Source organism: Gouania willdenowi, chromosome 5, assembly GCF_900634775.1.
Source record: "Gouania willdenowi chromosome 5, fGouWil2.1, whole genome shotgun sequence".
Lineage (NCBI taxonomy): Eukaryota > Metazoa > Chordata > Actinopteri > Blenniiformes > Gobiesocidae > Gouania > Gouania willdenowi.
In genome coordinates this window covers 32,344,976-32,359,069 of record NC_041048.1, presented here as the reverse complement: position 1 = coordinate 32,359,069, position 14,094 = coordinate 32,344,976, and the positions used below count along the sequence as shown (strand labels likewise).

At 38.1% G+C, this 14,094-nt stretch overlaps 2 protein-coding genes across 4 annotated transcripts in view; both read right to left on the bottom strand.

Annotated features, from left to right (window-relative positions):
• LOC114464078 (hydroperoxide isomerase ALOXE3-like) overlaps window positions 1-14,094 on the bottom strand; it is a 1,091,527-nt gene that overhangs the window by 807,174 nt on the left and 270,259 nt on the right. The gene's annotated exons all lie outside the window — the stretch shown is intronic.
• cntn3b (contactin 3b) overlaps window positions 1-14,094 on the bottom strand; it is a 128,074-nt gene that overhangs the window by 14,888 nt on the left and 99,092 nt on the right. For both annotated transcript variants that reach the window (XR_003674144.1, XM_028448130.1), the window contains exons 14-22: window positions 13,955-14,072; window positions 11,592-11,750; window positions 11,322-11,471; window positions 9,647-9,717; window positions 9,059-9,293; window positions 7,031-7,140; window positions 2,533-2,719; window positions 1,023-1,135; window positions 749-914 (exon numbers count right to left, since the gene is read on the bottom strand). Coding sequence is in view for 1 of the 2 variants with exons in the window: in XM_028448130.1 (XP_028303931.1) it covers window positions 749-914; window positions 1,023-1,135; window positions 2,533-2,719; window positions 7,031-7,140; window positions 9,059-9,293; window positions 9,647-9,717; window positions 11,322-11,471; window positions 11,592-11,750; window positions 13,955-14,072 (1,309 nt within the window). In the remaining variant the exon portion in view is untranslated. The remainder of the gene's footprint in view (window positions 1-748; window positions 915-1,022; window positions 1,136-2,532; window positions 2,720-7,030; window positions 7,141-9,058; window positions 9,294-9,646; window positions 9,718-11,321; window positions 11,472-11,591; window positions 11,751-13,954; window positions 14,073-14,094) is intronic.

The window sequence follows — 14,094 nt, the reverse complement described above, 5'->3', positions numbered from 1 at the left end:
GGTTGACCAAAATATATACTCCATGAGATCATTGGTAAAGCACGTTGGTCCCATTTGCCCAGTGTTTTACAAATAATCGTTAGTAAAATTATAATTAAACTTTAGGAACTGTAAAAAGAATTGTAATTCAATTTCAGGGGGAAAATAATAATTATAATTTAAATGTAATCAGAAAAAATTATGATCACCTTAATCATAATTAAACTGAAATTGAAAATGTATTTGTAACTGAAAAATGTAATTCACCACAATCCTCGAGAATGATAATGCCCCCTTGCCTTCAATATAAGGAAAAAATCCTTCTTGCGTTGTGCTATGCTCTGAATTTCTACTAAGACCCCATAAGTCACAAAGCAAGTATGATTTCTACCCTCCATATCTACATTATTGTTGGCTTTCAACAGGAGAGGCTATTTGGGTATCCTGAGAAGATAAAGTTGGAATCACATCAAAGCGCAAGGCAAATCGCCTCAAAAGTCTTGCACAGCGTTAGGATGTGAGTGCTGCTTCATATGCTGAAGTGCTGTGCAGCTAGTCAACATGGAATAATAACCCCGTTAGCAGATATGGATGACAACGTGCACGTATTTTTAAAAAGGTTGCTTTCCTTACACTAGAAATAAGTCTATTACACATGGTTGGTAATACATGCAATGAAAGCAATGAAATCCAACTGAATGTTGACCTCTGTATTACTAGATCATTAGTACATGTTTATTTGTATTCGTGGGAAAAAAAAAAAACTCACTTAATTTGTGGATGTGAATGGGTTCACTGCCCACTCCTTCTCCTCCTTCACTCACAGCCTTGATCTGAATGAGATAGTTGTCATTGGTGACAAGGCTGAGCTGAGCAGTGGTTTTCTTAGTCAAAATGGTCCTGATGTCATTGTAGCGATGCCTCTTCAGCATCACCTGAGGTGTGGGAGATGAAGAGAGAGAGGATGGGTAGTGTAAATGCAAATGCTGTCAGTCTTGATTCCACAGATAAATGAGAGGTGCTCGCAATACAAAGAGACCTACCAAATACCCAGTGACCTTTGACTCCGTCTCCATGGCTACTACAGGGTCCCAGTGCAGCGTGAGAGTGGAGCCAATCATGGTCCATTGTACGTTCAGTGGAGCTCGATCTGGTGCTGGAAAAAAAAAAAATCAGAGGTTAACATAGAGAAAAGATGCTGCAGATAGTTTCAGTAGTTGACTTTATGAACAACTATATGTTTATTGGCTACTTGCTTATACACTTTTTTTCAGGTTGCAGGCCAACAGTTTTACAAAATAAGACAAACAGATGCAGACAGCTAATTCTAATCTAAATTTAAGATATATATCAGGATACATCAATACACAGGTCTCAATGAATGTGAGTGAAGAACAGAGAGAAAAGTAAGGCCACGGCCCCACGCAACGTCTAAAGTGTGATTTTCCGCAAAAATTGTGTCTAGTCAGCTTGGAAGACAGTAGAAAATGGCTAAAAAAAGGCAGTAGGATTTAAACAGTTTTTTTAAGCCAATAAGTGAAGCTAAGCAACAGTTAGCGTAGTGAGTAGCAGGACCCGTAGCAGAGATGCTAATGCAGGAGAACCTGCCTCCAACAGACAGGACACAGGAGGAGAACTATCCAAGGGACATGAGGATGACTCAGGCATAGACAGAATAGAAAGAGACAATGGTTAAAGTTCTGTATGGACAGTGAGTTTGGTCAGAGGCTCAGTTCAAAGCCAAGATGATCTGCTGCTATTGGCTTATGAAAGACAAGGCAGGCCTCGGCTGAAATATGTTAAAAAGTTGCGAGGATCCAAATGGCTTCATGGCTAGTGTTTTTGGCTGTTTTGGACAAATAAAAGGTAAGCACACAATTTATTTTTATTTTCTACTGTGCTACTGATTTATTGGAGGAGTTATGGCCTTATGGGTGTAAAAGTTGGTAATTATTTAGTATTTGTGGGTTTTTGTGTTCTGAAAGTTTAGTGACCTTTGTGATGGGGCTAAATTAGCAGCGATCTTGCGCTGTCCTTGGTGCTGAAACATGGCAGATTTGACAACTGATTCATAATTATTTTATTAAACATTTAAGTTAATTGGTTGTTTGTGTTCACGTGATATTACTGGCCCATTTAGTTTGTAAAAGGCAATTTAGAGATACTACGAGTAAAAATTAAGTATAAGCCGTTACAACAGTGACCAAGTGAACAGTCAGGGCTCGTAGAATAATGATGAACATAATGAAAGATTTAAATGCATCACATTTTTTTTGCCCTACCTATGAGTGCCGAACATAATTATTTCCTTCTCAAGTTCACCTTGGGCTGTCTCAGATTCACAGTACAAGTGTAACACAGTTAGCCCTAGAACTCCCCATGTGATGATGGAAATCTTTCTTTATACATTAATTTTTACAAGCACAAGAAAAAACCCCTGGAAAAAAGCCACAGCTATCAAATTGAGGACACCTCCACATCATCCAAAGGGCTTCATGAGAATGAGTTTCCATTTCAGAAATGTTTTGAATGTGCCTCGGAGGACTGACTCACGTGGTTTTTTTGTGGTGTTGTTGATGGGTGCTGACTGCGGCCCAGGGCCAGCTGTATTAAAAGCGGCCACAGACAGGTAGTACACTGTGTTTGCTTTCAGCCCTGTGATGTTCACCCGTGTGTAGTTTCCAGATATGCGCACTTTGCCAACTGTGTCAGGCTTGGTGTCATCTTCCCAGTACACAACCTGTTTGGGGAGCAGAAGAATACAGACATCAGGGTCTGCAAAAAGCTTAGGCATTACTCTGCATTATTGAAATCCATATCTCATCTCTCTCTATCTCCCTGTGTGGATTAGATAGGCTTGAGTGTCTCACCCAGATAGCTGTAGATCAAGCAGGCTAGGGACATGAATGCATTCATGCTTGCGCGTGACATGAGTACAAATGGAAAGATAATAAATCCAAATGCAATGCATGTGATTGATTTCACACTGATCTTGTAGACAGAGTTTCATGTTAACTGAACATTAGAAGAAAAAAAAAAAAAAACAAGTATTATAATCGATTTTCCTTTTTAGTGAATGTTCTCATAGTACAGATATTAAACCTCTGGTAAAAACAAATAAAAAATTGCTAACATTTTTTAGTAATGCACTGAAATTCCAGCTGTCGAAAATCTTCGATCAAAAATGGCCCAAAAGTGCATTTTCAGTTTTCGGCCAAAACACTTTTCTCACCGAAAAAAAGCCAATCGGAACAGAATGTTGTGATGATGGTTTCAGTCGTCAGTGCACGTTTCACAGAAACGCTCTTTACTACATAACGACAGTACTTAATCCGTGTCAGGGTTGTGGTCAATTGTAATTTAAATTGCGTAATTGATAATTAATTACAATTATGGCGTAATTATGATCTTATTTGTAATTTTACAAATCTGTTGTCGTTGTAATCATAATTGAATTGTAATTGTAATTGCCATGGAAATTAACTAAAAACTGTCAATTACAATTTAATTAAAGCATATTATATCTATGGCTTACTTACTGTAGTTAATTATTAAAACATGTTTCATTTAAACACTATTTATTGGACAATTTAATGCAAAAACTACCAACTCAACCGTCTTGCAGGATTTACAGAAATCATGTTTTTGTTCATGACAACAGGGCAACTTGCTGCTCCAAAAATAATTCCAGCATGATGGGATGTCCACTAATTCTTTTTACAATTTATCTAAAACAGACCTACAAAAAGGTCACTGTATCATTGTCTGTGCTTGCGTTAAGCAATTCTGAAAACCCCAAACACTGCTGTTGGAAATTGATGACTTTCATTAAATCAAACCATGCAAACAAAAGTGTGAAACCTCTAATCTTCTCTTACCTTGTTGAACAAAGTCCAAAAGACATATCTGGTGTAAAAACATTGTCTCCTTTTTCATCGATCTAAAGCACACTCTGAGGCAGGTTTTTTTCTTTTTTCAAGGTGTGTTTCAAACTGGAGAGTTGTGGCACTTTTGCGCCATAAAACTGTGCACACTCCATACAACTGGAACATATATTGTCATTGCTCAAACATACTCGGGCGGAGTCCGCGAGGAGTCTACTAGGCCAATGAAAAGCAAAGCTCAGATCTTTACGACTGCGTGGACTTCTCCGCATAGTTGGTGTCACAGAAAACACTGCTCGGCATTGTATCGCCCCGCATTAAATGTAACACCGACCTGTAATTCACTTCCTTAGGCAGCTTAGAGGAGACTGGCAGTCGAGCTACGAAAGTAGTGACACCTTTAAAACACATCCTAAGAGTACAGAGAAGTGCTAAGGATTGTGGGAAATGTAGGATTTTAATGGAAACTACTAGGGATGAGCGAGTATCTGTAAACCATATGAATTATCTGTATCTGTACTTGGAGTGGGCGGGGCCTAAGCCCAAAGTGGGCGGGATTTAACCCGGTAGTGGGTCGGGTTGTCTTGAAATGAGCGGGAAGCACAGATATTGACTCGTATTAATCGTATAATACTCGTACTCGGCAAAAGTGCTTTTTCTGTACCGGATACTCGTTTCAGCCGAGTATCCGACTCAACTCTAGAAACTACTACGCGGCGGTGCGCCCATGTACTGTATGTAAACTCTGAGGTAGGGATGTAACGATTCACTCAACTCCCGATACGATTCGATTCACGATACTGGGTTCACGATACAATTCTCTCACAATTTATTTTACAAAATGGGACTGTAGACAAATGTTGAGTGAAAAATATTCCTTTATTTTTTTTCGGGAAAAAAACTAGAAAATACTGTACTATTTTCCTTTTATTTTTCATTCTCAAAAGAATCCCTTGATAAACTATTCAAAACAATGCAATTTAACTAAAAATAATGAATGAAATAAATAAAGGAATAATATAAATGAAGAAGAACCCTATTCATTTAAATTCTGGATTTACAGAATGCAAAACTGCATAATAGTTCCATTTCTTTTTAAAAGTGCAACTAAAAATGTATTTTGTGCCTTAACAATTGATTGGACTTAAAAAAAATCAGTCATTGCACTGTATTTACATCAGATATTTGTTTGGACCAGCAGAGGGCGCTGGTAACCCAGTGGTCGGTTGGCATGCAGCTATTCTAGCAGTGAAGACGAGATGCTAGCAGACAGAGCTAATAAAAAAACAAGACTTTTACAGATATTCACGTAACATTACAGATAATCTTTCGGTGCTAAAGGAGTAATGAATCATTTACGAACATGTTTAAGAGTAGTGGGCAATTCCACCTGCTGCCTACGCTTCTGGACAAGAGAAGGATAAATAGATAAATAGGTAGCGCCCTCTGTTGTTTAAAAAAAGTACTGCAATTCAGTTTTCAGAGTATCGATATGAACTGTGATACCTGTGAATCGATTTTTAACTGCTTTACGATTAATCGTTACATATCTACTCTGAGGTGAGCGGACAGTCCGCACAGAGTCCGCCCGCTTATGTTTGAGCCTTTATGAACGGAATGGTGGCTCTTCCCATCATTGTGAAGCAAGTTTACCAAGCGTTGGATTGTTCTCCCACCAACAAGGGAGTGTAAGCTGGGCTCAGATCGTAGTGAGACTGTTTAGTTTTACCCTATTGATGATGTGTTGATGCAGCTCCCAAGCGAAATATGGCTTTGTAACAGCTGCGGTATCTAAGCTACGGTATCTTAGCTATGGCAATAAGAAGCTGCACAGTAATGTGAGAAGGTAGCGGTCCCGGGCACGGTGCGCAGGTTTACGGAAGACAGTTAAAGGATTTGCAGTTATGCCTGTTTGTGTGTTATAAAAAGGCTATGAAAAGTGTGTTATCCACATTGAAATAAAAAGTTTGTTGCCATGTGTCTTAGAACTCAACAAAATCCTTTTAACAATCTTCCTTTGAATCTATGAACATCGGCTGAAAGCTGAGAGGTCAGAACCCATCCTGCTTTGATACTTCATGCCGACACCTACGTATATACGCACTGCCACCAACCCTCTGTCTGGTAAAGATGTAGATGTTTAAAAATATTTTGTGTCTGCAACTGCACAGGATCCGGCAACAATTTCGAACATCCTTCTACCTGAAGTAAAATCCCTTTTTTAATTGCATAAATTGTAGCAAATGGTGCACCGTGCGTCCTTCAACAAGTAGAAATCCTTACACGTACCCAATTTTTTGGGGCACAATAGCGCAGGGAGCAAAAACCTAATTCCAACAAGCAGGTGCGGATGGCAAAACGCAGCATTGTAGTTTAGATCGCTAAAGCCATTGTCTTTAAATCATCTAAAAGGTTTTTTATTTAATGTACTACTTCATTATTTGTTTATCCTAAGCAATACAACTCCCACCATGCTTTTAGAGTGTTATTAAAATCCATCTTTAGTCAATACAGCAGACAAATTAGCATGTTATTTCTCCCCTCAGGAATAATCATGGCTTAAGTGATTGTATTTCCAATTTGTTGTCAATTAAAGCTTTGTACTTTCCGAATCAATTTTCACTTTACAGTAACATAATCCCGTGAATGAATCTGAAACCGCATGCAGTTCTAATAATATCCAATTAAAGCAGGGCTCAAAGCTGTTTTCAAATTCTTAGTGGCGCTTTGCCAAAATCTACTTCCGTACCACACATTGGAAAATACGGAAAGACAAACAGGCCAGCACTATTAAATCTGCAGAGCTTTGTGCTGAGGGCCAGAGGTGACGTATATTGAAAGAGCACTGAGAAGGGGAGAGGGAGGAATGGAGAGCTAAAGCAGAAGCCCTTTTTGCATTCTTGAAAAAAATAAGGGAATTCATTTTCTTCTACTGAGGAATTTAGTTGGAGCACCACAGCATTGAGGTTATTTCATGACATTATTAAGGTGTAAACTAAAGTTTCTGCAGAGGCACACGAGGCAGAATATAATGTGTAAAAGACACAGAACTCATTTAAAGTACAACTGAACGGATGGTTATATGCTGATAAACAAGCCGCAGGGAGAAGCTCAATCATTATTGGGGGAAAAGGAAAAGAAAACAATGACTTTGCAGTGAGTCATACCTCATATCCAAGCACTCGTTCTGAGATGGCAGGCAGAGCTTCCCAGACCACTTCAATTTGTGCTGCAGACACACTTCTAGCCCTAACCCGCTTAGGAGCCACACCGGGGACTGCAGAAATAGAGCAGATAGGTTGTGAGAATCGCACAGGCTCATCCAACACCATCACACACATTAAAAGCAAATAAGAGGAAAGGTACAAAGCAGGGCTGTCGTTTCACTGAGCTCTTTCCCTCGCTATGTTTTAATAGGATCTTTGACTGACATGAGGGAAAACTATCTGCACAGCAAATTCAATTAAGAGGATACCTCCCTGACAGAGCGGTGGGGTAAGTGTCTGCTAGGATTTCCTGTAATCTACCTGCTTGATAACTAATATGGAGATGACATTCCTTACCTTAGAGGGAAGGGAAATAAGAGCACTGGAAAAAAACCTTTCAAGGTCAGTGTTGTAAGGGGAGATTATGGCTTATTAGAGCCTAACTTTAGATAGTGAAGTCTGTGATGCATTTTGGCTCAAGTACCCCCTTTTATTTTTATTTCTGAAGCCAAGTAACCCCTTTGTTCGACTATAACGTTTTACTCAGAATTCTGTTAAAAAATAACTATAGAGCATATTGATGGAATGCATGAGTGATAACACAGATTTTAAATAATCCTATTTTGTAAATAAGTAGAATGAAACTGTACTTAGTGCCTCCTGAAAAGAATTACTGTATTTCTATAGTTTTTATCATTTACGGTCATGTGGGACCAAGACTGACCCTTGTATTTCAGTTCATGTTCTAATCAAGATCATTTCTATCATCATTTTGTGTGTTTTTGGTTTATTTTGTTGTTGTTTGTCCAGTCTTTTTATTATTCAGTATAATTTACTCTTATTTTGTATGTTTTTGTTGTCATTTTTGTGTGTTTTTGGTATTATTTAAATTATTCTCTCTAAGTGTGTGTGTTTTCTGTCGTTTGTTTGTTTCTTATGTCATTTTGTAGAGGTCGACCGATGTATCGGGCCGATGCATGGACTTTTTTCAAGATCGGCCATCAACCAAAAAAACATTTTTTAATTTATTTTTTACCATCACCAGCCCTCCCTAAGGAAGGGTAAGAAACACTTCATCATAGGGAGGTTATAAAAAGAAAGGGCAATATTACACCTAAGTGAGACTCAAGGTAGGAAAATGGAAGGCGTGGGGAAGAGTTGATTATTTTAAAGTGAGAGTGAGATGTGATGTTGTAGTTTTGCATATGGTGAAAAGTGTGAAGCTTAGGTATAATGGTGGTGGCTGTGAACAGGAGTGAGTGGTTATACCTAAAACAGGTATTTAGTTTAAACCGACTACTTGCACATTGTTAATTGTTGTCATGCTTTACTGCTACTTACCCATCCTGTACTTTTTGTTTTACTTGGTTGTGTACAGGTATATTTAAAATTCAACAAATGTTCAGAGTTCTATTGGTATATTTCATTGAATTTCTAATATATACATTTATATTATATGAGTGTTTCAATTTTATTTCATAATCAATATGCTATAAAAAAAAAAAAAGTATATCAGCCTCAAATATCGGCTTCCAAAAATGACTTTAGATATCAACCATCGGCTAAAATTGGTATTGGCATCTGCCTTTGAAAATCCAATATCGGTCAACCTCTATCGTTTTGTGTTATCTACGTTATTTTTGTGATCTGGTCTATTTTTCTCTCATTTAAAGTGTCTTTCTTGTCGTTTTGCATGTTGCTGGTAATAGTAAGTATTTTTCTCTCTTGGTGTGCATGTTTGTGGTTAAATTTTGTGTATTTTGTTATTTTAATTATCGAGTATATTTTTCTCTTTTTTTGTGTTTTTGTTGTAGTTTTGTAAGTTGCTAGTAATATTTAGTCTGATTATCATTTTTTAACTAAAAAATTATATTATAAAGCCACATATTTTTAATGCTTTAATTTGTTATTTTTCCTCTCCCTCTCTCTCTTTCAAGTACCCCCTGTAGTGCAATTGCGTACCACTATTTGAGAAACACTGCACTATACCTTCCTCTGCTGAGTACACAGTGGCAATAGAGCTGAAAGGTCCTTCCCCTCGGTTGTTGAAGGCTCCCACTTTGACATCAAAAGGTGAGAAAGGTGGGATGGTGTCATTGCGGAAGACGTATCTCACCACACCAGGAGTGGAAATGACCGCTCGCGTCCACGTCACTGTTCCCACGGGCCTAAAGGCGATGATGTATCCAAAGCCTTCACCATTCTGCAGTTCCTCTGACACGGGCTGAGAGCAAAACACAAAACTATAGTGATATTAAAAGGCATACAGACAAAATAATAGACGGGCCCGCCTCTGCATCGTAAACCATCTGGAGCATCAGGGAACAGATTCTGTTCCTCTCCTCACAGTCACCTTTTACATTATCTTTTCCTCACGCTTGGCTGGGCAATTGTGACTAAAGTGCAGCATTCTTAAAAAAAATGTGCTCTGTCTGTCCCTGATTTTGGAGAGAGAAATGGTGCTTAGCAGGAAGAGCTAGATGTGGGTCATAAAACTGTTCCCCTTCAATGCTGCACAATTAAGCAGAGCCATTACTCGCCAATGGAGAGCACAGTAAAATGTGACAGATGACTTACCTCCCATGTTATCACTAATTCAGACTTTGTGCCGCCTCCTCCTCCAACATCAGTGGGAGCCGTATCAGGAACTGAGAGGTAAAGCCCAAAGGGGAGCAATTAGAACACAGTTTATAAAGCTGGACTCCTGCCGATGACACGGCTACTTGCTTTGGTCACAGTTTGCTATTTCACACCCCACAACCCACAGTGTGCAAACAAATATTTTAGAGAAATTAAAAATCTCATAATGCTCAAATGTCAATGACACTACTTGCAAACATGTGTAACATTTGCACATGACATTTTACTCAACCCACTCCTCTTCACATTTCCACATGGCTGTCTCTCTCTCATCTGAACTACTGGATATGCAAACATTCTCTATACTCTATTGCTGCTATCAGATTGCTAGCACCTGGTGCTGCAGGTCTTTGGGTGTTTAATGTCATTTTTTATGATAGACAAAGTGTGATTATGTCCATTGTTTGAACATGTATTCATTCATTGTCGTTTGAGTGATTGGGGACTTTTAACAGAAATTGAAAAATTGGTAAGTAAACATAAAACTGTAAAAATGTTGCTGTACTTCTACATTATTATTCAGAGAGCGCAAGCCTCCGCAAAGCGCCAAATATCTTCTTTGCAAGATATTGGCAGTTATCTGGATGATTAATCCTCATCATGGTACCATGATCATTCACACTTTAAAGGCTTGTAAGAAATGTATATCCCCATTAATAATGATACAGTAGGTGGAAATGGTTGGGTACTAGGGCTGGGCGATATGAACCAAAACTCACGTCTATTATATTGTTTGTCAAAATGGCGATATACGATATACTGTAAATCTTGATCATTTTAACTCAATTGAAGTTTGACCTGAAAAACATTTGAGGGTTAAATTTGCTGATGCGAAATGCAACACATTTATTAACAAACAGTTGCACAATAGGTTCTAGTTTTGGCTTTTTCTCCTGTAAAGGACAGCACGTTTGAGAAAGTTGTAGTGCCACTTGTTTAGATGAAGGAGAAATCCATCTAACTGAGCTTTACATGCTGTTCTGAGAAGTAGAGAACGAAGCAAAATAAAACAAAATAAGCTATAATATACATTATTATTTACATGTTGACATAGGCAATATTGTACTTTTCTATATCAGCCAAAATAGAAAACTCACTATATCTTGAATCTCGATAAATCGCCCAGGCCTACTGAGCACCCCCGTTTTTTTAAATAGAAAAATCACAATGAAATACACAATTCAGATCCGATACAGATTAAATATGGGGAAAATGAAAAACTAACCCAACATAAATAAGTGAAATTTCATAAACATTGGTCAAATTCAAACCAAGAAATGACTTTTAAATTTCACCAGTGATGAAGGAGAGGGTTTTTTAGATTTTTCAAACTATTCCAGAATCACTACATTAATCCGAATCATCGAAAGTTTAAAGGAATCTTCCATGGCTTAAGGTCAATGGTTAAAATTTTGTCAAAATCCGATACTTTTGACGTAAACAAGCTAACTGACAAAATTAATGATTAATAAACACCGGTGAAAACATTTCCTCCTTGGCAGAAAAGCCCTCTATAGGAATTAAAAGGGGCCAAACAAAAAGTAGATGTTGCAAAAAACAGTTTAGAGTCTTTGAATTCTCTTTTATAATGTTTGTGTCAACTTCTACATACTGGTATCTTCCGTCCTTGTCTTGGCTGAGAGTGGGCTGGGCTCACCAAGGCCTACGACATTGCGAGCCACCACCCTGAACTCGTACTCCACCCACGCGTTTAGGCCAACCACGGTGGCTGTTAGCAAGTTACCATTGACCACCTCTGGCACTGCAAGTGGAAAACAGGGCATTTCAATAAACAATGGGCTCTAGTGAACTCAAATTAAATGATGAATAAATAAAGAACCCAATCAATCACACATGGAGGTATCAGAATGTTTCAGCGTACCTGTGTCTACAGCCTGCCAGCCGACAGTGAAAGGCGTCCTAGCCTGTATGACGTAACCAGTGATGGGGCTGCCATTGTCCCTTCCAGGGGTCCAGGACAACTGTGCAGTGCTGTCTGTGATTTCCTCTACTGCTACTTTGTCGGGGGGACCTGGAGGACCTGTCAAAATTATGTTGGTTAATGTTTCCTTAATCTAAAAAAAAATCCCCACCTCATTTTATAACAGATAATACACATTGATGCACATCAAGTCCTCAGAAGATGATTTAATTACTGTCCATGCCATTGGTGTGTGGTTTTATATAATGTATTCTACTTTGTATTGGCTGAACTGGGAGGACGAGAGTTCAACCAGATCGTATTGAAAAATGTGTCAAAGCCACTAAATTCCTGTATCATTATTTGATGTTTGTTTCCAAAACCAAAATGAAAAAACGGAAAACGCCTTGTTTTTCAAATTCAAGCTCTTTTGCATCGGTATAAAAAATGGAAAACGAACTCCTTTATTTGTTTTCCCCATTACCGATTGGCCAAAGTATGTGACCCGGAAGTGTACTCTCATCCGACGCTAACGGCTATGCTAACGGCAGTTTGGCTTGACAAGATCGCTGCTTCCAACTGTGCATCAGAAACGTGTCCTTTTCGCTTTAGCTAGTATTGGACACAAAACCTCCTCACGGACATTTTGGAGGATTTAGAGACTCTTAAGTGTTGTAGAGCTAAAGATATAGCGGAATGTGTAATGCTTCACTTCCGGGTCACATACTTTGGCAAATTGGTAATGGAGAAAACGACTAAAGGTGTTCGTTTTCTGTTTTTTGTTTTCTGTACCGAAGCAAAAGAGCTTGAATTTGAAAAACAAGGCGTTTCCCGTTATTTCATTTTCGTTTGGGAAACAAATATCAAATAATGACAGTTTTTTCTTTTTTCATGTTTTTGTTACATAATGAAAAACAAATGAACGAATGATACACGGATTCAACTAGATATATTTTGATTTTATTTAACTGGTTTTATTTCTAATCCAAGATGCTTATTTACTGACCTGTTGAAAAATCAGAATTTTTAATTGACTTCAGCTAAAATGTTGTATTACCTCTTCCTTACCTGAATCTAGTCCTATAACATTTCTAGCACATATGCCCCAAAAAAGGGAGAAAAGTGTGTCACGTGTTGAGAATTTGTTGGAAACCTATACAAGAATAAAACTAAATTGAATATTGCAAATGTCCTTTAGGTGATCTCTGAATTCTTGTGAAGTGGTGCCAGAGTGGGATGTTTCTTAAACTCTGAGTGGGTTTGGAAACAATGTATTAGGAACAAAGTATTTAGGTACATTAACATTATTGTTGTAACTATTTAATTTAAATGAACAGCCGATTGGTTTTAGTGGATTTTCAGTGTTTAGTCGGTGGGTAATCATCATGGCTGCTATTGCGTTGATCTAAATTGTGTATTTATCAAAAGTGTTTGTTCACATCAAAGTTATCCACCCAATGAGAAAACAGCATTAAATAACGAAATAGTTACAACAATAATGTTAATGTACATAATTAAAGTAATTAGGTTTATTAACATTATTGTTGTAACTATTGAATTCAAATATACTGCCTATTGGTTTTCAGATGTTTCTATGGCTGATTGGTAGCTTTTCAATGTTTCGTCGGTGGGTAATTGTCATGGTTGCTATTGAGTTGATCTAAATTGTGTATTCATCAAAAGTGTTCACATCAAAGATATTCGTCCAATGAAAAAATAGGGACCTAAAGATTATTTCCAAGGTAAAAACTGTAAATAATTGAAACCTTCTGGTTATGAATATGTGGATAACCTGGTTCTTCAAGCAAGTAACGGTAAAGCCAAAGAAGCCCATTGGTTAAAAACTAAAGTGAAGAATTTTAAAAAGAAGCCCAAAGGAAGGTATGTTTCTCTGAGATAACGGGATGTGGTTATTTATCAAAGGGGACCTAAATGGGGAAGAGAGACAGGTCAAAGAGATACTACATCCAGGTGCTCATTTTCTGCAATAACCATTGCCAACCCAAAGCCCTCAGGTAGCTGTTACAGTGTGGTCTGTGAAAAAAAGACAGGGTAAATCACTAGAGACAGACCTGATACGCTGAGCTCATACCAACAAAGGCGAGCTCAGCCCCTATAGTACACAACCTGATTTGACTGGCTTGTGCAGGTTGCAGTTTTCCTCCCTTAGTTTTACAGGAAGCCCCTGGGACTTTTCACACCCTGCTCAAAAACCTCCACCAGAAATTCTTCAGTGGAGATGCTTTAATGCCACATCATTTTACAGCAACTACACAATGCTATTTATACAGAAACAGGCCATGGAGAGAAATTGGTTATCTTACCTTTGACAACCAAAATGGCAGATGTGGACAGGGTTTCAACATCAGTATCAATATTGCAGACATATTTTCCACCGTGGTTCAGCTGGATGTTACGAATCATCAGGTCCCCCGATATACTCTAGTTGAAGTGAAAAAAAATA